The following is a 23,757-nucleotide window of genomic DNA, read 5'->3' on the forward strand; positions in this document are numbered from 1 at the left end:
ACTACTGGCACACAGCTGCTGCCATTGCAACCCAAACTTTAACACCAAGCAACACGAAAGAAATCTCTAATCTCTTATTTTTCTTAAGTAGTTAATTAATTCAGTTTAAATTTCGGTTTTGTTTTGTTTTTGCTATTTCATTGGGCCTTGGTTGTAAGTTGTTATCTGGCTTGAATATACAAAAAAAAAATAGTAAAATGTAATGGTCGAGAATGGCTGGCCTGTTAGTGTATTGCAAGTAACCAACTGCTGCTACAAACAAGAAAACTTGAAAACATCATTAACTTAAAGGTTCACGATGTTTTCATGCTTTTCTTGTCAGTAGTGGATACAAATCGTTCAACTGGCTCACCACGGTTTAAGGACAAAGTTTGTATTCTTTATTTACAGGGTGCTATGCTTGTAAATGACTCAGTGTGGTTTGCGTTCTTCAGGAAGGCCAACATCACGCTCGTCTGTTCGTTGATTTCTGAGTCTTTAGTTATTTATTCAGAGTAAATTGAGCGTCTTTAAAAGACCTTTTCTTCTTCAGAAGTTTGAAAAACCACTCTAGGTGAGCTTCAAATCAATTACTCCACGCATCGCAGCTTTAGTAAAACTTTCATTTATTTTTTATATTTGTGCACGTATGTTGCTGTTACATTCAGTGAGGGGAGACGTTTAGATATTGTATGGCGCACGATAGACTTTCAATATTCAACACTGATATTCAACGAAGTGGAGGTCGAAAAATATCTACCACCCTTCACCAACACTGAGGTGAATCATAGTATGCACCAAACTAGTGGATCGCCAGCCCCAATTATTCATTATTTTTCGAAAAAAATTAGTGGCGAAAAAAGTTGTTATCGAAGACAATGACGAAAGGAGAATAAGAAATACTATCCACATTTAAGTAGTCAATCAAAGCGCGCGAAAAATGTCCAATGGCTTGGTACATACTAACATAAATTATATGATTGATGCACGTTTTAAAATGCATTAAATTCTTTAAATAAAAATATAGTATGGTGAACGAGAATATAATGCATAAAAATAAATATCTAACTTACAAAACTCATGATCGCAATCCCGAAATGTACAGCTAAGTATGATTTACATAGAACCTAACTTAGAATTTTTGCATAAAAATAAAATTTATTTCCTAATATTAAGTAAAATCAAAATCACTCTATTGTTGCGCTCCTCCAATATGGCTGCCACGAAAACATAATTTTAAACACATTTTACCTTTTCACGCCTATGTGCATTATGTAAATCGATGTTGTAAATTTCTGGTCAACCTCGTCATCTCTTTGTTTTTTGTTTGTTTGTTTTTTTGTCAATTCACTACTTCTCTCGATTAACTTCTTTTTAAGTGGCTGAAGACAGTTGCAAAAGTAGTTAACCAGTGTTTTCCGAGATATCTTAGTCTGAGAAACCGTTTTCTTCGCCCATAAGTAAACTCGCCCAATACGAAGTTACCACGTCCAATCAACAAAGTCAACATAACATTTTTTAACCTAACGTACATTAGTAATGAAAGTGTTTCACTTTTTACTGTAGTTGGTTAGTTAACTAGAGTAATTTCAGAATGTTTTACTGAGGGCGAGTTTGCAGTGGGAAGGTTGTTCATAGGGCGAATAGTGTACGACTGGGCGCGAAGATGTGTTTCTCGAGAGATGAAAAGAAAATGTCATTCACGGAGAGTCCTTATTGATATTTGTGAGATGCTGCTGAAGGGTTTCTTGTAACTCTGTAACTTTTTCAACCAAATGCTCCACCCTGAAGTGCAAAAATAATGAAATAGATTTAATGAAAGTCAAGTCTGCATCACTTAGCATTTGATGGACGAATTGGCCAACTTAACCCGATCACTTGGACAGTTGCTAAAATTCACAAAGTTTTTTGCGCACCCAAAAGTTGTGAAACGATAGAAAGCGACGACGTAGTAGTATCCATACCGCAATTACCCCGCCCGAAGACCTGAGCCTACACATCTCCGTAAGGAATTTTCAGGGGCTTATAATCTAATCGCGGTCAAACGTAACGATAAGAAAATTACCTTAAAATTAACAGCTCAAAGCTAATACGTTCTTGTTGGTCTATGAGTTCACGTAATCATTTGCGATTTACTAAATGATTTAGTAAACTCACAAAAATAATATCAAATTTAACTCTCAAATTAGAAACCTTATACAGACTTTTCTTACCTTTTTTTACGTTTGACAACGGTCAAGCTTTGTGGGGTAGCCTACGTATAGCCGCACCCACCCCAGCCGGGGAAAAAACGAGAAACACGACAATTTTACTTTCGGCCGCATGTGCAAACTACATCACTCAATCTTTCTGTTTATTTCTTTCAATCGAACGAGAGTCTACTGGATTTAAGTTTACAAAACAGATTCGTTTTCTTACCTTTCACTGGTTTTTCTGATTCTCTCTTCTGTACCAGTTCTTTTTTGTTCTTCTATTCTCTGCCGGTAGTTGGCCGCGCTCTCGATTTCAAAAAGCCTCAACAGTTCCAGATCCTCTGCAGTGAACTTGGCTAAAGAGAAACAATGCAAACTATGAACATATCGCCGTCTCTAAAATCGAGGAAATAATAGCCTTCGTTGACTGATTCAGTCTTGTGGGCAACCAGTTCTGATCGTAAAAAAAGGTTCTAAGCTTACAGAAATAAACAAAGACGGATTACTTCAACGAAGCAATTCCATTTCGGCAATTGACTTAGGAAAAAAAATTCGCCCACAGTTCAAACGAATATTTTTCACCAAGATAAAGGGTGGGCAAGCAACTCTCATAAGGTCTCATGTGATTGACTTGCAATCCTAGAAAACATTCGAACAAACAACGGAAGAATACAGTCAACCCTAAAAACAACAGCAACTGCTACACAAATAAAACAGTTACAAGGTTACGAGAGCTGCTACACCAGTGAGGATAAATACTTACGAGTAACTTTACTGGGCTTGCGACACTTCTTTCCAAGCCACTGTACAAACTCAACAAGGTGGCAAATGATTGCAAACGGTGGTGCGAGCGGAGGCTGTTTGCTGTACTCCATTACAAGGTAATAATACTGGTATTTCCAGATCTGATACGAGTTCACTTCAACTTCATTAAACACGTTACTGCAATATAACAAACAGATGATTCGTCTAATTATAATACAACCGATTAAGTTGGGCCGATCCAGATTTTTTCCTTACGTTTGTTGTAATTGGCTAAAAGTCGTCACGACATTCACGTTTTGAACACGTGATAGCTAGAACTGAAAAAGAACTTTGAACAGATCTAGAACTTTACAACGTGGATGATATCCAGGAGAAGAATATCGCGAAGGAAGGTTTATCTTGAGATGTTCGACTCTACCTGAAAATGGCGATAAGAAGATTTATAAGTAGCACATTGGTGATGAGTAAATAAGCTCCCATAAATATTCTGTGAATCCACTTCAAATGACCGCCATCGTGTAATGGAATCTCGCCTGTAGCTAGTTTCCCTTCCTCAGCTGCAAAACGAAAATTCCAATGATAAACATTAAAGTTTGTTTGTAATGCAGCAGGGCTAAATGCTTCTCAGATTTCAAAAAGGACAAGGCGCAAAAATGTTTTCAGTTAAAGGGGACGTAACTCTCCGACATTTCCTACGAACTTGGCTTTTATGTATAAACACACAAACGTGTGATAAACTACAAACAAAAAAAATTGCCCAAAAAAAAACACGATCAAGATCTTTTATTAAAAGTAATACCGTTAAGTTAAGAACTAAAAAAATGGAGGTCAAGTTCAAGACGAGAAAATTTTTTAAACTCTAAAGAAAACAAATACGGATAATTATACGACGAGAAAAATAAGTCCCACAACGAATGCAAACATGAGACCGTACTACACTCTTCGAGAGAGCGCGCAATGACACCTTCTAGTTTATATGTTAAAGACTATGTTTTAAAGAAAGAGAAACGTTGTATATTATTAAGCAATTTATTCGGTGGAAAGTTGTGCAATACGACTGGATATTCTTACGAGGCAGTTCTGTTTTAACCTTAAATCTCAAAAAAGTAACAAAAAAAACTGACTCGTAAAAATATCCAGTGGTACTAAAACACTTTCCCCTGAGTAACCTCTTCTTTTATTCGCAGTCACAGGCCACCCACCCATTTGTTCGACGAACAGCTCCCCATACACGTGCCAGTAAGGTTTGTAGAACAGGTCATTTATGACACCCCAGTAAGGCTCTTTATTAGCAAAAAACAGCGCCTGTCTGAACACACCATAGCTACACACAAACACCAACAGAAGGCATAGCCACATCATCACATCTGCAAGCTATAAAAAAAGAAAGAAAAAAGCCATATAATTTGCTGCGTCTCCTGAAAATAGTGCTTGCTGCGTCTCCTAAAAATAGTGCTCAGTGATCATGGTGATCACAAGGAACAAGGTATGCTGCTTGCAAACATATGCACAACCTGGTTCCCTATGATCGCCATGGTTGCTGGGAACAATTTTAAGAGATCGAAACGATATTAACAACGACATAATAAACAGGCTTCGAGAGAGGTAGCTGTTGATCATTAGGTTGCGTTCAATTGACCGTATTCCGGAATACGACTAAGCGGAACTGACCCGTTAGATTTCCCTTTTTAAGTAAATTTGGGAAGCCATTTCTGCGCACTTTCGCTGACACATGATAATTTAAGAGCGATATTGTACTTCAGTAACTCCAAAAACTTCTTGTGATCTTTTTCTGTATTCCTATTCCGGAATAGGGTCAATCGAACGCACCCTTAGTTTGAGCTGGAAGTGCCTCAAACTTTGTCACTAAGTCATTTTTTAATGGCCAGCCTAATGGCTTACAACTCAACATTATCATCAGACAAAGACACGAGAGTCTCCTGCTACAGACAACTCACCATTCTCTTGATCATGATAATTTTCGGTCCCAGATAACCGCTGACAAAATACACCCTGAACAGACGAAACGAGAAGATGACGAAATTGATACAATACAACACGCGTGCAGCCTCCCACGTGACCTCAAAAAACCGCAGGACAAAACCAATGAGGGCGATGGCGTTCGCGCACGAGTCTACTATGTTCACAGATGTGTGGAAGTACAACTCCAACTTGCTTCTAAGAGTATTTGTTTCTTGATGTATGACCTAGGAAAGGAAACATTTGTTTTAAGTCACTTCCCATGTAAGGTGGTTCAAAGGATAATGATTGAGTGATAAAAAATAATCGAAGAGATTGCAAACGGGAGCTTATCAATAATTTTTCTCTTAATTTTTTTGGCCCGTTATCACCATTCCAAGCGAAAAATGAATGAATAAATAAATTACTATTTGAGTGTCGAAGTATTAAGCACTGTTGAGGACTCTATAAAGGATCCCAACTTGCGGGAGGCAAACCAGTTGGCTATCTACAAAGCGTGGCCTTCGATTTGAAGACAGAGCTACCGTGAAACAAATCCAAGTGGTCAGAGCGGGACTTGAACCCAGGGCCTCCAGATTACACGTCTGCCGCCCTAACCGCTTGGCCACGCCGCCTTCCTAACCTTTAAGAATATCGCACGGATCCTTTTACTTGGCAATACCCATTTGCCTCAGCATGCAAGCAATCACTACTTCACAACTACTACTGACCAACGATATGGCTGGCGTTAGACAGCGATAGGTATACAAGATGAAATGCTGACACTTACAGCAGTGGGAGAAATTTGAACTATCGACTGATGAAACAAAAGAGGTTCACTTACTTGTCTAATTTCGTCCACAATTATGACTCCAACCCAACAGAGTAACACAGTCTCGTAGATAGAAGTCCACGGTTTATGAAACGAAAATAAAATTACAAAAGCGTACAATCCTAAAAAGCACAGATGCATCCCCTGAAAAAGGAAAAAATGAATGTGAAACTATGAAGACGTACTTGCAACTGTCATTGGCTATATCACTTTGTGCAAGTTATATCGCCCGCCATTTGCTGTTTCTTAATGGTTCTGAATTTTTATCCGAAAAAAACAAAACAAAAATCCTTCATGCACGGCCATTTCTTACTCAGGCAACTCTTACTGTGTAATACAAATAAAAATATTTTTCTGTTTTATCACATCGCAAAACAAGCAAGGTTTACAGATATATATTAAAAACCAAGAAGAACCTGTCTTCGTACCAGATGAGCCCAGAACTTTGAAATGGGAGCATTATAGAAGATGGTGAGCTTTTTCCATAAAGGCACTGACCACCGGTGGTTTTCTTCGTCATAAAAGACAATTTTCAGAATCATTAGCGGGCAGAGGAGGGCAAGGATTACCTGAAAAACACAAATCAAGCAATCAAATGTAAGCGTCTTGAAGTTCTCTTCTGTTACTGAGTTTGCTTTGAGCTTTGCAGAATCGTGACAAAGGTAGAACTGAGTACACGGTGATTACAGTACAAATGCGTGGTATAACACGCTGGCGAAATAGTACAACTGTTTATCGCTCCGCATGGTTACCTTCCAGTAATCAACTCCGGGCATACCACGTGACTTCCAGAGGCTGCTCAAACTTGATTGACAGCACGGATGCGCCAGAAATTTCTCCGCCTTTGCGGCAGCCGCCAAGTTCAAAGCACACATACCGCCCCATTTGGGAAGCTCCCGCTCTACTAACATCTCAGCTAACACCTCATCCTCGTTGAAACATTCATCAAGAACGCCAATAGCCATGGTTTCAAACTCACTAAAAACAAATGGATGAGTAAACAAGAGAAAGATATAACAAAATGAACTTATCTAAATCTGTGCATGCATGGCGGCACTGGAGAAAATTAAGGTAGGTAGTTAAGTGGTAGGTAGGTAGGTAGGTAAGTGGTTGGAGGTGAGTAGGTAGGAGGGTGGGTGGGTAGGTTGGTAGTCGGTATAGGGAGGTAGAAAGGTTGACAGGTGGGTAAATGTAGGCAGGCAGGTAAGTAGGTAGATAGGTTGGTTGGGTAGGTAGGTAAGTAGCTTTGTAGATAAAAATAGTGGTAAGTTGTATTCTAGCGCAAAATATAAAATAAAAAACCAGACGTTTCGAGGCTGCTGCATCTTCATCAGTGGTATTTTATTTTATATTTTGCGCTAGAGTACAACTTACCACTATTTTTATCCACCAAGTGCGCAACACAGTCTAAACAACATTTTGCTTCGTTAAGTAGCTTTGTATGCGTGGAATAGTTAGCATTAGTTTGTAATATAACCAAATACCCTCGACAATAAGAGGGAGTTCTTTATTTGATCTTCTATGAAAGCGGTAGTCTAGAGCCTCAGCGTTCGTAGTTTCAAAATGGGGAACTTAAGCACAGACGTTTTTGAGCCACGGACGGCTACCGGAAATTGAATTTTTCCCTTTTTGGAGCGTTTTCACGCCATCACGTTTGTAACGTCAAGCCACAGTTATCAACAAGAGCTTTTCCTGTCCGTGGTAAGGAGCAAAACCACGCCAAAAAAGGAAACATTCGACTTCTGGTTGCCGTCCGTGGTTCACGAACGTCTGTGCTTAAGCTCCCTAATATAAGGAAATTTGTGAGAATATCGGCGAAATGTTTGTATTATCGAGAAATATTGTAAGAAATGGTCACATTTAAGTTCAAAATGAACATAAACGTGTCGTCCTTGCGGATCAGAATGCCAAAATGTAGAAATTTGAAGGGTTCTGCCTAGCCCAAAAGATGGAAAACCGATCATCCATTTTTTAAACGCAAAATAATATTTCACGGCTACCGTCACAACTTTTCATTAGCGAGTTTACGTCTAGTCTTCTCGGATAAGGACGATAAACCGTAGGCCCCGTCTCACAATCCTTGTTTGTAAATAACTCTGTGGGACGTTAAAGAACCCACTCACTGTGCGCAAAGAGTAGGGGACGTAGTTCCCGGTGTTGTGGTCTGGTCTTTGGGCGTATATTATCATGGTTGGGTGGGAAAATGCTCGGAGATATTAGCTGCATTAAGCTACTCTACAATCCGAGGGTAAATAAAGATTGATGATGATGATGATGTGGTGGGACGGCAGATTGTGCTTGTGTGACCAACGTGACGGCCAAGTATTCATGACTCTAGATTGTAACATTCCTACCGCTAGTGGTTTTCAGGTTGTCACAGATGAGAGAACACCAGTTTTAGTCGAAAATCGCCTAAAAATGTGAAGGTACTAAGATGTCATGTTGGTCACACAGCGATATTTTACCGTCCCCTTCCCTCAGCCGTCCTGTTGCGTAAGCTCACTAATTATGCAGTCACGTGTGTTGCCAAGTTGAGTCTCAGTAACATTTTTTTACCTGAGGGGGGAGGGGCCGAAAATGAAAGCATGTTATTTCAGTGTTGTCTCATCACTTGGTGTGTCATGTGACATGTCCTACATATTGCTAACAACACGTGATTTACATTACTACCCAGGATCTCGGAACTTACACAGCGTGTTGTTTCAGAGCAGTTCTCATCTCAAAATAATCGTCTTCAATTTCACCATGCATTACTTGGAACAGTCGACAGGCCGCCAGTGCATCAGTCACGGCCTCTTCCCCTTTCTCCCACATAAACCGCGCCAGCTCAAAGCGGTTCAGTAACACTGCCCACAAAAACAGCTCTCTGAAAGGCTTCTCAAACCGTGTAGCACTGTGGGCAACTTTTACTCTGGTACTCGGCTGAAATTTCACTGAGAAAATTCCACCCTCCCCACCCTCTCCATCCACATGCTCCCCTGCTCCAAACAGCGCTGCCGTCCCAGCAGCCAACGCGTTGGCATGAGGGGTGTCTTCCAGGTAAAGTGGCTCGTAATAGGCACCAACCAGTTCTTCTATTAGAACACTGATGTCTTTAAGGGAATACGGTGCATCCTGGAATGAGTAATAACTTAAATTAAGTGCCAGTCTAAACAAAATCTGCGATAAAATTAGAAAATATGGACACGGAGTGTGATTCGTGCAATAGGACGAGAACAATAGACCTCATACAAAAATAGCCACCATGAATCTCACGTGAACTCGTCTTTATCTAAATTAAGTTAGTTGGTCAGTTTGTTTCGGTTTATAAACTTCTTCTCCGTGATGAAAAAATGACATCCACGTTCGAATACGGTCTTCCAGCCCGTTCATAACTAATGTCTTAGCTAAGAAAAATAAGACGCAAAGTCGTCATAAGCGTCTTACATTTCTGTCCGCCTCTTATAAAAATATAATAACGTCAGGGTTTCGAATTGATTTCAGTTAAGCCGCGTCGACTTGGCTAAAAAAACGCTTTAAGCACTCGGTGAGGAGAAATTTGTAGCTGAAACGCTTGACTTGAAATTTGCTCGTGGCAGTGGGTTTGATCGATGACAATACAAAGAAGCATAAACTTACTGAACTGACACCAGTAATGCTTCTAAGGAGAGAGTACAGATGACTTCCAGGATCCGCCTACAGAAATAAATTAACAATTACATCAACGCTAGAATAATTAGCACAAGATACTCTGAGATAAATTTAAGGGTGCGTTCGATTGACCCTATTCCGGAATAGGAATACATACAACGATGACAAGAAGTCCCTCATAAGAGGTTTTTGGAATTGCTGGAGTATGAGACAGCTCTTAAATTATCGTGCGTCAGCGAAAGCTTGCAGAAATGTCTTCCCAAATTTACTTAAAAAGAGAAATCTAACAGCTAATTCCGCCTATTCTTATTCAAAACTATTAAAAACTTTGCACTTAGCCTCGCTTTTTAACAATGAGTTCCAAGGCAACTCGGAAATGAACTATTGATGTCTTCAGACTATAGCCAACGGAAAGCATTTTTACACTTTGCTTGAACAATCGCTCTCTGCTTTCAACTCACCGAATTGTAAAGTATCCTCATTCGTGGTACAGTAAGAAAATCCCTCATGCTGACTCCATTGGCGAGAAACAGCCTCACAAAATCCACCCGCCCTAACTTCAAAGCATCCAACATCATGCCATCCAAGCTTCCAGACTAAAACAAATTAGTCCCAATACGTTTGATATTGTATGCCTTCACGGATATTATACAGTTATAATCACCACATTTCAGTAAACCTAGTGCTTGCTTCACTTACGCAAACTACCTCCATGCGCAGTATGTACAAATTGATAACCGGTGCTTTTTAACTGAGACATTTTGACAAAAAATAGCTTAGGGTCTACGGCTAACAAGAAAAGAAGCATGAATTTATCTGTCGTACATGTAGCTCTACACTGTGCCACCGAGTAATCAGATTGAGGCTACTATCGATTCCGTAATTGCGCTGTATAAGTTGAATAAGAACCACCCGTAATGCCGGTCCATGTTTTGGAAGATCTAACATAAATGCAATTCCAGACATTTTTTTTTTGTTTACTCACCGGCCAGTCCGTATCTGGAGTAAATATCTTTTCCTCGGCCACGTCAACCCTGTTCCATGTTAAAGCCAGTTTAAGCTGATCCATCTTGCTTGCTCCTTCACCAAGTGAATCTATTCTACAGCCACAATCACTGTTCATTGGATCTATATTACAAGCACCTTGAGCTACGGGAAAAGACATCGTTTCAAATGATTAAAATAATAAAGGATTGGTGTTGTCTTCAATTTTTCAAACAAACTTTGAAGTCAAAATGTTCTCAAAACCCAATCTCAGACCGGGATTAAACGTTAACGAAACTTCCCCAATTCGCTTACGTTTTTTCAAAGTGCTTCCGATACTGTTATTTGAAAGCAATCAAATTCAAAACGCAAGACAAAGCTTATTTACAGGCTGGAATCCAAGTATATAATGTAATCCGGATAAGGTTAATCTAGCTTTGAAGAATTTCATCCTTGCTTCAATGTTATCGACAAAGCTAACTGATACTTCCTTTATACTTTAGCAGTACACGCAAAAAATACTTTGAAATGTGAGAAACATGAAACTTGGTTACCTGTTAATCATGTGTTGGAGTCAATCGGTTTTTGATCTCGAAGCGAAAACATGCAAACGGTTCTAAGCGAAGAAAAACGCGGGTAAACCAATTCATGACTGACTTTCTTTTGCTCCTGATTGGTCGAAAAAAATGATTTTGTTCTGATTGGTTAAGAGTATCATGCACGACCAAATGCTTTGAGATTGACAAACGCAAAGCTGTACAGTGCATGTCTGTACAATTACTTTCAACGTTTCACTCAACCTCAAATATTACATGTACCTTTGAGCAATGCACTGAGAATGGCGAGATCGAGGTCCAAGTTATTCTTCTCGTTGATCTTGTACACAGTTATCTGGAAAATCAATTTATGATTGTATAAATTGGCAGGGATAAGACCCTCGCTACCCTCGTATTTAGCAGCCTATTAAAACCGCTACCTTCGGGGGTAGTTAATTTCAGGTAGCTAAAACTCAAAACGTATGTTAAATCAGTCTTTGCCTTCTCGTGCCGTTCTGGTGGAGAGTCAGTCAGATTACGTCAAAGTTCTTTATTTTCAGCGGTTCTTTAATTTCAGGGGTCAATACACTCGGGATTTACTAACCACAAGCAAATTTTATCGCTACTTCAGGGAGCTCGCTCATTTCGACGGGCTACTTTGGCAACTTGACGTAGTCATGGGTGGAAGGAATGCTCACAAGTCACTAAGGATAAGTATCTAACATAGCTGACAGAAACATTTTTGAAAGAGGTATTCTTCATTCAGTGACACATGCATACTCGGAAAAACAAAATCCTAGTTCTCCCAACAGGAGTCGAACCTAAGACCTTCCGATTACTAGTTCGGATGCTCTACCACTGAGCTACAGGAGACTCGTGGGAGCTAAGGACATTAAACTAGGTTCAGGACACAAACACCCTGCGTATTGCTAGGATTTGAATCGATGAGTGGCATATGCGCACGAGTTTTCCAGTTACAAAGAAGCTCACACGCTTAAAACATAAAGATAATTGAGTTGTATAACTTGACAGCTAGAGAACTGAGCACACTTACCAGACGTTCATCATAAATGCAACTGTTTACAACATCCACGATTTTTTGGATGAAGTTTTCATTCTCAGCGGACTTTGGAAAAGATTCCTTGATTTTTGAAATCAGGCGAGGCAGCTGATCTTCCAGGACCCGACGAAAACCACTGTCAATGCAAACAAAACAAAAAACTAAGTTACCTTCCAGGAATTGGTTATCAGTTATGTGAACAACAACGTTTATTCGGCGTTAAATACCCATAGATATTTCGCCACAGAAGATTTCCTCTTCCGCGAGCGAACAATTCACCTAGAGAAAAGCTCGAGCATAATTTTGAGCTGCGAAGGACAAAAATTGTGCAAGGAAACTAAGGCTAAATAAAAGTTATTGCCTTCATTACCCGTTAATTGTTTTATTTATTTACTTATTTATTTATTTATTTATTTATTTATTTATTTATTTATTTATTTATTTATTTATTTATTTATTTATTTATTCTTGCTGAAAGCGCGCCTACGATGTTGAATCTATCAAAAAGTTGACGTCCTTGACTCTTTTAACAGCAAAAACCCTTCAATGAATGTTAACGTTTTCGACTAATCTCTTTCATTACATAGATACAACTATCATTAAAAAGCTAGAGGATATTACTTAGCGAAATTGATCAGGTACTGTATGTCACAGTTTTGGTTTGGGCTTAATTATTTCGCCAGATCATTCATTTGGACCAATTGCATGCAAGTAAAAACATGCATTTGATCTATTATTAAGTCAGATATAGGAAATGAGGTCAAATAATCTTTGAATTTGAACTGGTTCCATGTCTAAACTTACCCCTCACATTCACAGTTGTAATGAGCGAAGGCCAAAATATCAGCAGCTCTCCGAGTTCCTTCTACTACCACCGCAGGGATACCATGCTTTACAGACTCTTTCACTGCCTTTAGTGCGTCCTCGCCTCCTTCAAGAACTACTGTAACCACAGGAACACCAAGGCCAAATTCTACAAGAAAAAATTAATATCCTTGCCTTACATTACAAAGTCGAGTAAAATATTTATCAGATAGCCTGCATAGCAAGCATTTTCATGGAGTTTTTCGGGACTGCCAGTGTTTGCGAAAATTGGGAAAACAGCTCCCCCTCTCTCTTCCCGACTCCTCTCAATTTTTTGTTCTCAATTCAAGTCCTGCGCATCGCCAGAATCTCACGGAAGCCCTTGCTCCTCAGGCTACTTCGCCAAATCAAAATTGGTAGGAAAGTCAGACGAGAATCTCATCTAACACGGAGAACTCTTCTCTTAACAACATTTGGGATGTCTGGAAAGCTAACGTTGTTCGGAACAATTCTTTCGCATTAAACACTATCTATAAATATGAATATATGAAACATATATTTGAACTGCGGGTGACAGATTAAATAACAGAAAGACCCTCGCAACTGCGATGGTCTTCTTCTATTTAATCTTTCGTATCTCCAGTTATGAAATACCGCTCCAACTTCTCTTCTCGATACTGGGAATGACTGATATTTCACATAATTTCGCAAAAAATTCCGATTCCGATTCCGAAACAAGCTTAGGTCAGTTTTCGAGATACTTGCAGCAAAGCCACTTACTTTGTTTCTCAATGTTAGTTTTATCTGCGATAACTCTCTCCAGTCTCGCTCTGAACTGAACCTCCTTAGCTCCACACTGGCCCTGTGTCCCATCATCCACCATGAGAAAATGGGTGTGGTCAGGGTTGAGTGAGACCGGCTTTCCTCTTTGAAATGAATGTTCCACTCTGTAAGTAGCTGGGTAGCAGCCCTGGAGATTAAATAGAACAGGAAAATACGGCCGCTTAAACATGATAAAATTAATTTTCGAAACGCATTAATAATTCATCAAGAGAAAACAAAGAAAACCACTACTGTGACCGTTGTTTAGAAATGTGTTCCCAATTACCATAAAATTTTGCCAACTTTAGCCTTGAATTTCTCCAAGAATTATTGACCATTTGAGAAGCCATATCGAACACTTAAAAGTGTGTTTCATCAGATATCCAAACACCTCGAAGTCGTTTAAAAAAACTCGGCTGCGCCTCGTTCTTTCAACCTACTTCTCAGTGTTTGGATATCTGATGAACACGCTTTCTCGTGTTTGATATATTACATCACACTTTACGTAAGTAACTTAGTGCTCATATAAATGGTGTAAGGTGCAGTCGAACATCCGATAAGCGGACACCCTCGGGACCAACTATAGTTCTCCGTTTGCAGAAGATTGAAACACAGCACCATAGCGGGGACAGTGGGTCACTCATGCCTTCTAAGGGAACTGGTCATAACAAGTTTGTTCGAACAGGACCCACCTTGTTTGGGGTAGGGGGGATTATCGAAGACACCACTTATCTCATGAACTGTACCAGCAAAATGTTATTTGCTTTAAAATTTGAGTTGACACAGAAATATTCAGCTAGCAAGAATCAGCATTGTTAGATAAACAAGAAAAGTGAGGATTGAATCTCATTGTCATATTTTACTGCTGGATAGAGGGGTGGCTATGCAATAAAGACACCATCTTTAGAGGTTGAAGAAGGAGGTGCAGGCAGCCGGACACCACCATCTATCTTGTGGTCTAGTGGGTCCTGTCCGGATAGAGTAGTTTTGACAACTCCCCTAAATGAAAATTTCCCGGTTTAATTAACACTATTTATGTTCAGACAAACAGGTTACATGTAATAGTGCAATTAAAAATGTGTCATAAGTTATTCGTGTACAAAAACTGTAACTTTTTTAATCTAGAAAGTAAAAAAGGTCCACGTTGTACCAATAAAACAACCGAGAACAAAACGTAACTGGACTTCCGAAGAATTGAGGAACGGCCATAAGTTGAGTGGAATTCCGTCCGTTTAAACAAGATCGTATTCGTATATTATCTCCTCACCTTTCTCTCGGAGGGATTGATCAAGTGCTCATTTCTTTCGACATAGCCCCATGTAGCAATACCAATACATCTGATTCTGCGGTGACTGGACAATCCTCCCCACTGCATGGATTGACCTTCCTGCACGGCATGACCTACTGCCTTCATGACACCAAGATTTACACCACCTAATGAACGATAATTACTCATCAACGCCAGGATGGCCTCGATTGCCTTTTAAAATCTGTTGCTTTGGTTTTCACTTGCTTAAACTCTAATTGGTTTTTCCCAAGATCCTCTGTATCCTGGTGTTCACTCCTCGAAACTCTTGAAATGTTCATTACAAGAGCTTCGATTTCTAAAATTTTTTTAAGGTAAAACACTGAAGTACATTGGGCTAGTTTTTGCACGAAACTTTTTTTTTTATAACAAATCAGTAGAAAACAACCCTGCTGGCAGAGCGTTTCTTTCTGGCAAGTTTTTTTAAGCATGTACGAAGTCGTTCGCGTCTCTGGGTTACGCGTAGTTGGGACGCTAAACAATCCAACTACGCGAAATACCAGAGACGCGAACGACTTCGTACAGTACATGCTAAAAAAAAAAAACCGCCAGGAAGAAACGCTCTGCTAGCAGGGTAATAGAGAACGGATTTGAAAACACTTTTTTAGGTCCCAAAACTCTTCAGGTGTTTCGAGACAAGGGCCCCTGGGTTCCAGAGGGCTTTTTTTCTCGCGCGCATTGGGTAAGAAAGGTAAAGAGACAAAAAGAGAATTCGACCGGAAAACGCACAAGAAAACCTAATGGGTTAAAAATTGCTGTTCCCGAGAGTTTTTATGGCTTATTGCATTATTTGAATGCACTGATTTAAGAGCAATGTTATTTCTTTCACCAGTTTAGCTGAGGTTTACAAGTCATTGCAGACCACGTACTGTAGTTTCATAACATTCGTCTACAACAGCCTGTTTTACCAGTTATAATCCATGCGCCATTATTGGTTGTCTTAGCAGCTTTGATCAGGCCTCTGTTGAAGATTTCCTTGTGATGTGGATCAAGCTGAAAGTTCTTCAGTCCTCCTTGTATGGATATAACAATGTCTGGCTTCTTTAATTTCCACTGTCGTATCATTAGCTCCAGCGTTAACTCAGGCTTAGTGTTGTCCGCAAGCCGTATGTACTGTAACAGAAGGGAAACAAGTCACAATACAACAAACGTTAAAATACATGTATTTAAAAAATCGACGGCATTTTTCAATGGTCTATACTCTTATAGACCATAAAATGACGTCAAAAAATGTTCGAAAAACAAGTGGAACTTTAGCCAAACAAGGATAGTAACAAGTAAGGAGTAAAATGAAAAATGTTCCTTAATTTGCCCTAATCATTCTTATTGAAACATGTTCCTCTTTAACTTAGGTGATTCTCACAGGAGACCTGTGACAAAATGGTAAACAGGCCAGTATCTTCTTTAGTAGGAATTTATGTACTGGCTTAAAGTTAAGAAAACTAGTGTCCTTGGTTTAAGACATTGGCTGAATTGTTAGCTGGTTTTGTGTTCAGGCAATCAAACCAAAAAGAGCTGTTACTACACAAGCAGGTTTCATGTAAATACCACATTGCTACAAACATCATCAACCAGTCAACAATCGAAATAAGAACTGTAACAGTAACTAAAATATGAAACATTTTTCTGCATTTTTTGCTGGCAAGAATGTTCACTTCGGTACGGACACCACACCAGACTTCCATTTGACCATTCATGCTGCGGTACATAAACAAGGATAGTTACAAGTAAGGAGTAAAATAAAAAATGTTCCTGGATCATTGTATAATGCAATTCGAGGGATTTGATTGGCTTAGCGGCTATGGTATATGAGCCATTATACCATGGCCGAGATATGGCGACCATTAAATTGTCTGCTGGTTGTTCTTGCACAGCAAAATCAGTAAGATCTAGCAATATTTTTGATTGTTTTTAATAAAACAATAATTTCACTTGCGCTTGTTGGATATGAGATGATTATAGCCAACTCGGCGCTACGCGCTATCTATCATCTCATATCCAACGCGCGCTCGTGGAATAATTGTTAAATACACCAAACGGGTTTCATATAGATGTGTTCCTCTAGACCTGACAAACTTAAAACACTTTGAATATGAATATATGAAACATACATTTTTAACTGTGGATATATACCCGTTGGTAGAGCACTATTCATTTATTCATCCTTCACGGGTATATTACGAACTCACAATATGACCAGCTCCCAGTTGGCTTTATAGCTCAGTTGGTAGAGCACTGCACCGGCATCGCAGCGGTATCCCTTTCAAGGCTTTCTTTTTGCAACTGCTTAAGTTGCGTTAGTAACTGCGAGGATCTTTTTTTTATTTAATTAAAACACTTTGAAAGTCAAACCTTCGCAGGTTTCAGCGAGGAATTGTATGCATTCACAAACTTTATATGACCAAACGCATTTGTAGGAAACTCCTTTATGTCATTTTTCGGTGACCATCCCTTGGCTGTTGCCTTCCTATGATTAATCTTTTGCTGTGAGTGTCCATTGGTTTTCATTAATGGTGGAAGACCTGTTAGAGAAAAAATGATCGTTTACTTTTCTATCATAGCAAGAAGGCTTCAAAAGGGAGAGAGTGCTTATAACCAGACGGTAGGCTCAGTAGAGGGGTGGGGATAATGTTTCAAATCATGGGTTGTGAACAAATCATCGACTAGCCTTTCCAAAATTTCGACCACACAACTAACTGAAACAGGACAACTTTAATTATGCTTATAATATTTGGATGATAAACTTAATTCTAACAATATGATAAGTTTTTGCATTAAATGGAAACTCGGAAGAAAAAATACGAGCTCCAGATGGGATTTCAACCCACGACCCTCTGTGATCTAGTCGGATGCTCTAACCACTGAGCTACTGGAGACTTCAAGGTGAACAAGCATGAAATGTGGGTCTTTGACTAGAACTGCATCATGCAATCATATAGTCAAATCGATAAAGGCCCATATGACTCATAACTGCATCACATAGTCACGTTAAAACTAAAATCAAACTTAATTCTGTCAAAAAAAAATTAGGATTATTACTTAGCACAATTTGGATGTTTTTTGCAAAACACTCTGGGAGGATACAAATTATGTGTAAATATTATGTTGCATTCAGTTGAACACACTTCGGTTCGACGGTTCAGTTCAAACACAAATAATCTACAGGATAAATGTTGTGCAAAAACAGTGCAAAACAGTGTGAAGAGCACCTAAAACTAACTCCTAGAGCAGCCAATTATATTTTATCCTTGATGTTGATGTCATTTTTGGCTCATGAAGACAAACTGACTGAGTTTTGACCATTAGTATACTTGAGTTGTGAAGCAAACATTTTGCCTCCAGGAAGGGGGCTTATTAGAGATTATTAGGGATGGGAACTTATTAGAGCTTTTACCATACTTTGTAGTAATAAATTTAATACAGCTGTTCAAGACTGTTCTAAGCTGTTCAAGACAGCAAGTGGCTCAAGACATGTCAAGAAAGTCACTGTGAAGAAGAAGTGACTTCTGTACTGTTGATGGCACATACATGTAAGCTTGGACCTGATGATAACAAGGCCACATCCAATCTAACACCAATCTGACTTCACACGTAAGTGTGGGAATTAATACAAACATTCTTTGAAAAGAATGTATGAGATGACTTACAGATTTAATATCTTTCTCTCTTTAACAGGCCAGATCAGTAAATGTTTAGTGACAAATTAAAAAAATTGAAATTTAATGTTTATAATTAAATATTTTACTCAGTGATCAGTGGCCATAACAAGCAAACATGATTGTATACACACAGAATGTGAAGTACAGTATTTACACTTGAACTAACCTCGACCCCCAACCAACTTGACCCTATCCTCTGTCTGAAATACTTCATCTTGACTGCTACCAGCATCACTGTCTTCTGCCATTTCATTTGCTTCCTCAGCCTCCTCATTTTCTTCCTGAACAGTTGGCAATGTGCCATGTTGATTCTCAAGACGACCACAACAGCACCTACATGTAAGTACATTTAGTTTGAGAAGTAAGAGATTGTTAATAAATTAGTATACAGTCACTGTCTTAACTGGTATAGTGCTTTTATGTCAATAATAATGGTTTAATAGTTTAGAAGTTTGAGTTCTAGGTTCTGCTGTAATTAACTGTTGTTTCCTTTGACAAGAAACGGCATGTATGCAACACATTGTTTCACTTTATCCTGGAGGACAAAAGAGAACCAGCAACATACAGCTGCCCTGGGTAACCAGGTAACCACGCAATTGTGGACTAACATCTCAACCAGGAGGGAATACAAATATTCCTAGTTACTTCATGATGAGGAAACTGGTTTAAGTTGTCTGTGCAACAATACCTAAAAAAAATTCATATTGTTATCCCAACCTCCATTTTGACGTACCAGTAATAATTTAAAGAAAATCGTCATGTCAGGGCTGCAGTCTTAACAACTGGTAACCCAAGTTGTTATGACTGCATGACTATCAGAGTAAAGATGATTGGCAACCAGGCAAGAGCTTGGCTTATGAAAAATCTACCTTCCTTTCACAGCCCCAGCTTCTTTAACACCTAATGAAAGTTTAACTACACTCACAATCCAGATTTGTTGCCATCCTCAACATGTCTGATGCACTCCTTTCTCTTGAATGTCTTGTAAATCCAGTCACTATTCTGTTAAATGTCAAGTAAGCAATATTAATGAGTCATTACCAGTTGGCAACTGGTTATAATTTACAAACTTACAAATTTACAAACCCTAGTATAATTTGCAGCAGCTGAAATGAGCTGCAACTCTGTTTCAGTAGCTCTAGGTTAAATTTTCATTTGAACTGCAAAAGTTAGTGTCAGACTCCATTACTTGCTTTCAGACATGTAGTGCATGTTACATGTAGTGTGCCATAATAATGTAGGAAATAATACAACTTATAAGAACCAGGTTAAGATAAGTGGGAGTCTCTGTTACCATTCTCTATATTACTCATAAATTTCCAAAGAATTTTCTCAAGTGCTTCATAATTTGGATCATTCAGCTGAAAAGGGTGAAAATACTGAGCACTGGGAACACATTTAAGAGAGCACAAGAACATCCTTTGGAGGCCAAGGAACAGCTGCAGAAGACAGTTCCAGTTATCTTAAGATGTTTTGAATGCAAACAAGCTGAGCTGGCTTTTAATGAAAATTGAAGTGAATGGTTTGCATTGGCAAACTAGTATTTAATTCAGTTTCAAATTCCTTCACTTACTTCTCTCTGTGTTTCATATCGATCAGATATAGCCTTTACAGGGCTATCAGTCTCGCACTGCAATAGCCCCTGTAAGAAAGCTGCTGATCCAGTTCCCAGACTGAACTCATGAGAGCTCCTCAGTTCATCTGCACTTTCCTCCTCCAGTAACTCTCTCTTGAAGGAATTGGAGTAAACTCTGGCACGGCGTCGAGCATGTGCAGTGCTCAGTCTTCTCCTCCTGGGTTTTACAACACGACTGCTGTGATCTCCCTGCATTACAACTCATTTAGAAACATGAAGTCTTTAGAGACTGACAGAGAATTGCTGACATCTGAAATACAAGAAAACTCCAACTGTTACTTAACGCATGTAGTTTGGGGGAATCAGAAGTTAATTTCCAGAACTTTCATGAACTTGTACAGTTTCATTAACTTGTACACTGTAGGTGCCCAGAATTTAAACTGAGGCAGCAACCTGGGTAGTTAAATTGAAAATGGCAAATGAATGTAAAATAGGAGACTAGTCTTCAATTGTGCAAGGTCAGATCACAGGGTATCTAATTTTTGAGTCATAAATTTAGCCTTAAATATGGCAGTTGAAGTGGTGCAAATACTGTACATATAAAACCTGGAAGTTGACTGTCACTACTTAATATTGTTTTTGCGGTCAGAAAACAATTTAAACATTTCCTAACAGAGCCAAGCAATTTCCAGTATGTTTGTCAGGACAAAAACTTAATGTGGTGTATTTAGGCACTCAGGTTTCACTGATGAAGCAATCTAACCTCTTAAATATAGATACCAACTAATAGGGGTATAGAATGGTAAAATCCGAGACCCGCCGAGAAGCCGAGACCTTCGTTTAAAATCCGAGACTTAGACTTAAATACTTTTTCTAAATTCGAGCCAGAGATGTCGCGATGCAAAATGCGTTTTTTACTAACACTGCCGAAAAGCATAGTACGACAATTTATAAGAATTTATCCAAGCTTACATGATTCACAGAAGCTGCAGAAGCGATTGCGATGTTGAGCCGTTTTTCAAGATATTTGTTTGTTATCAGTTTAGGACAGTTAATTCATTTTCACTTGGTTTGCAAGACTCTGACATTCAAATTTCAAAACGCAAGATTCCAAGACCCGCTTTATTTTTTCGAGCTCGAGATTCCGAGACTCCAGTTTGAAACAGCGAGATTTCAAGACTCGCCAAACATGTGCTGAGACCCATTATTTTTCAAGGACCATTCTATACCCCTACTAATGCGTGGTTCAATTCTACCTGTTACCATCCCCCCCCCCTCCCCGGGCACACCCCCGGAAAAATCCAGCCCTTCTGGCCCTGGGGTTGGGAATTTCCTCAAGCGGTCTTGCCCGGGGGTAGGGGGGCGGGGCAAACTCGCGCAAGGACTTATGGGGTGACACAATGGCGGCTACTGGAACTACGCGGAAAAGGCCACGTTTTTCGTTTTTCACATTTCGTAAATTTGCAGTCAGAGAGCTGACGTAGACCTGATGAAAGAAAACGAAACGTAATTAAGTTCAAAAGATAAAAGAGGAAAGGATTTCCTCCTGAAGAAAAATTAATAATGGTTTTGTTTTAATGGAATTCACCCGCTTCAGCTTGTTTCAGGTGCAGTTTTAATGTTGTAAATATACTGAGTTAAACATTTTGATCTTCTTGTAGAAAAGCAATTTATTTGCACTGAAAATACAAAAGAGGTTATTCCATATTGTTTCTAGGAATTTAAGAGTTGTTTTGTAGAGATACATTTCAATTTTCGAGGCAGTTTGGTTGAAACGCCCTCCTGGTGTATTAGTGTGTGTGTCGAGTTTTATAATATTCCCTTTACTTCGGAAGGGAGTTAATTGTTCTAAAAGTTTAGGATTTTTCAGATTCCTGGTTTTGTTTAAATAAGAATTAAATCATCAAAACGAAGCAGTTTATTTTTAGTCCATGTCATGAGTCCCGGGGGCGGGGAATTGTCTCTTTCTGTGTGCCCGGGGGTGGGGAATAGGACGTCAAGTACACAAATGTCCGGGGGTGTGCCCAGGGGGGGGGGGGGGGGGGGGTTAGTAACAGGTAGAATTGAAACACGCATAATATACGTGTATGCAGATGAAAACTGGTACCAGTAGATCTTATGTCAAATAATAATATCATTATAATATCAAAAAAGGCATTAAAAACCCTTCACGCGGTAGCCAAGTGATTTAATAGTCACTGATGTACAAGTAAACCTACATGTCAATTTCAGCTTAAACTTTCAGTAAAATTATATGCATAGATCTACGTTTGACCGGCCTTCAAACTAAATGCTCAACAATTTCAATATTATATATTATAATGGTGGGAGGCAATTACAGAAATAAACCTTTTTTATATATAACGCCACGCTCCTCTTTGTAGTCTCAATGTATATCCACACTATTATTGTATTAAAATTTTGATTGCATCTTCTTTACTCATATCATTACTGTATTTAAGATAATTTTTCAGCTTCTAGTTACAAATAAACAGAAAAAAGGTCTGCTTTTTACCGCGTAACTTCCAAATAAAACATATTATTGCATTTCCTTAACTATCAGCTTTAAACATCTTGTCGATTGGGAAGAAAGATCGCCTGACTTGTGTGTGTGTCGTGACAGTTGCCCTGACTACCTTCCATCTTTGTGGTTGCAAAATTTCGAAGAAATTTGTTAAATAACGAAGGCATTCTCTACTTTTCGTGCTTAACTTAACAAACAAGGTGTACTTAAACTCAACCCGATCAAAACGCAGGACAAAGGGATAAGATTGTGAGTGAATTTCAAGCTTATGCAAATCTTAAAGTTATTAGTAAGCTGTAGTAAGTGGTACCGAATGTGATACGTAAACAAGATCATTTAACAACAACAAGACCTAAGCTTACCTCCATTGTCGAAGAAAAACCATTACTCTCTGCATTTCTTTTCTTTCTATCTTTTGTTTTCCTTTAAAGTTTGGTTGACAAATTCAGATGTTCCTAATTAAATTTACCACAAGGAACTTTCGAAGTTTGGCAACTGAGAACTAAAGTTCCTTTGGAGCACAAACTCGTCCCAGGCCAACGGCCGTGTTCTTAGTCAAGCACAGAGGAAGTTGCTGATGGGAAGTAAATTTTACAGGTACTCCAGACGACAACTACTCCGACCCCGTTCTGACTATATCTGCCTCGTAGACAAATATTATTTCTGATGAAGCATGGTTTGGGGGAGATAGGGAGAGAGAGAAATGTTTGAGAACAATCTGACAGGACACCATGAGACGGTTTAACAAAGAGCGCTGACCGGCCCAGGCTATCTTATTCCAGCGTCTTACCTTACTGACTGGCTTAAATGACTAAATTAATCTCGCAAAACGAACTGATAACAAGTAAAGGGTGTTATGCCACCTTTTCTCCGTCTAATTTTCGTTACAATGTCGGACCGGATTCCTAGAATTTCTTTCGTAAAAATTGGCGGAATCCATTTTAATGTTCTTTTTCTTGCATTCAAATTTAACATCTCTTCTTGCCTCGTTCAAGGTCATTATGCTCTTTTGATTTTTGAACTTGAGAACGAGGTAAGAAGGGCTTATTTGAATATGAACAAAAGAATATTAAAATGGTAGCCATTTTGGAATAAGCTCTATTTGCAATGGTATAAATTGGGTGAATCA

General features: G+C 39.0%; 1 protein-coding gene across 1 annotated transcript; it reads right to left on the reverse strand.

Moving 5' to 3' along the window:
* Window positions 1–588: 588 nt before the first annotated feature.
* LOC146472627 (transient receptor potential cation channel subfamily M member-like 2) lies at window positions 589–23,154 on the reverse strand. The gene is made up of 24 exons (XM_085119354.1): window positions 22,991–23,154; window positions 20,102–20,414; window positions 19,454–19,530; window positions 18,695–18,861; window positions 17,222–17,391; window positions 15,778–15,982; window positions 14,831–14,997; window positions 13,522–13,711; window positions 12,742–12,910; window positions 11,932–12,073; window positions 11,160–11,232; window positions 10,343–10,506; window positions 9,819–9,953; window positions 9,346–9,402; window positions 8,417–8,841; window positions 6,480–6,705; window positions 6,156–6,296; window positions 5,740–5,871; window positions 4,895–5,143; window positions 4,139–4,310; window positions 3,355–3,493; window positions 2,935–3,113; window positions 2,398–2,527; window positions 589–1,764 (listed from the first exon to the last, which is right to left on the reverse strand). The coding sequence occupies exons 2-24, from the start codon at window positions 20,357–20,359 to the stop codon at window positions 1,680–1,682; spliced, it is 3,852 nt and encodes a 1,283-aa protein (XP_084975480.1). The 5' UTR covers window positions 20,360–20,414; window positions 22,991–23,154; the 3' UTR covers window positions 589–1,679.
* Window positions 23,155–23,757: the final 603 nt, after the last annotated feature.

This window comes from Pavona decussata, unplaced genomic scaffold (assembly GCF_977016875.1).
Source record: "Pavona decussata unplaced genomic scaffold, jaPavDecu1.1 SCAFFOLD_98, whole genome shotgun sequence".
In the NCBI taxonomy this organism is placed as follows: Eukaryota; Metazoa; Cnidaria; class Anthozoa; order Scleractinia; family Agariciidae; genus Pavona; species Pavona decussata.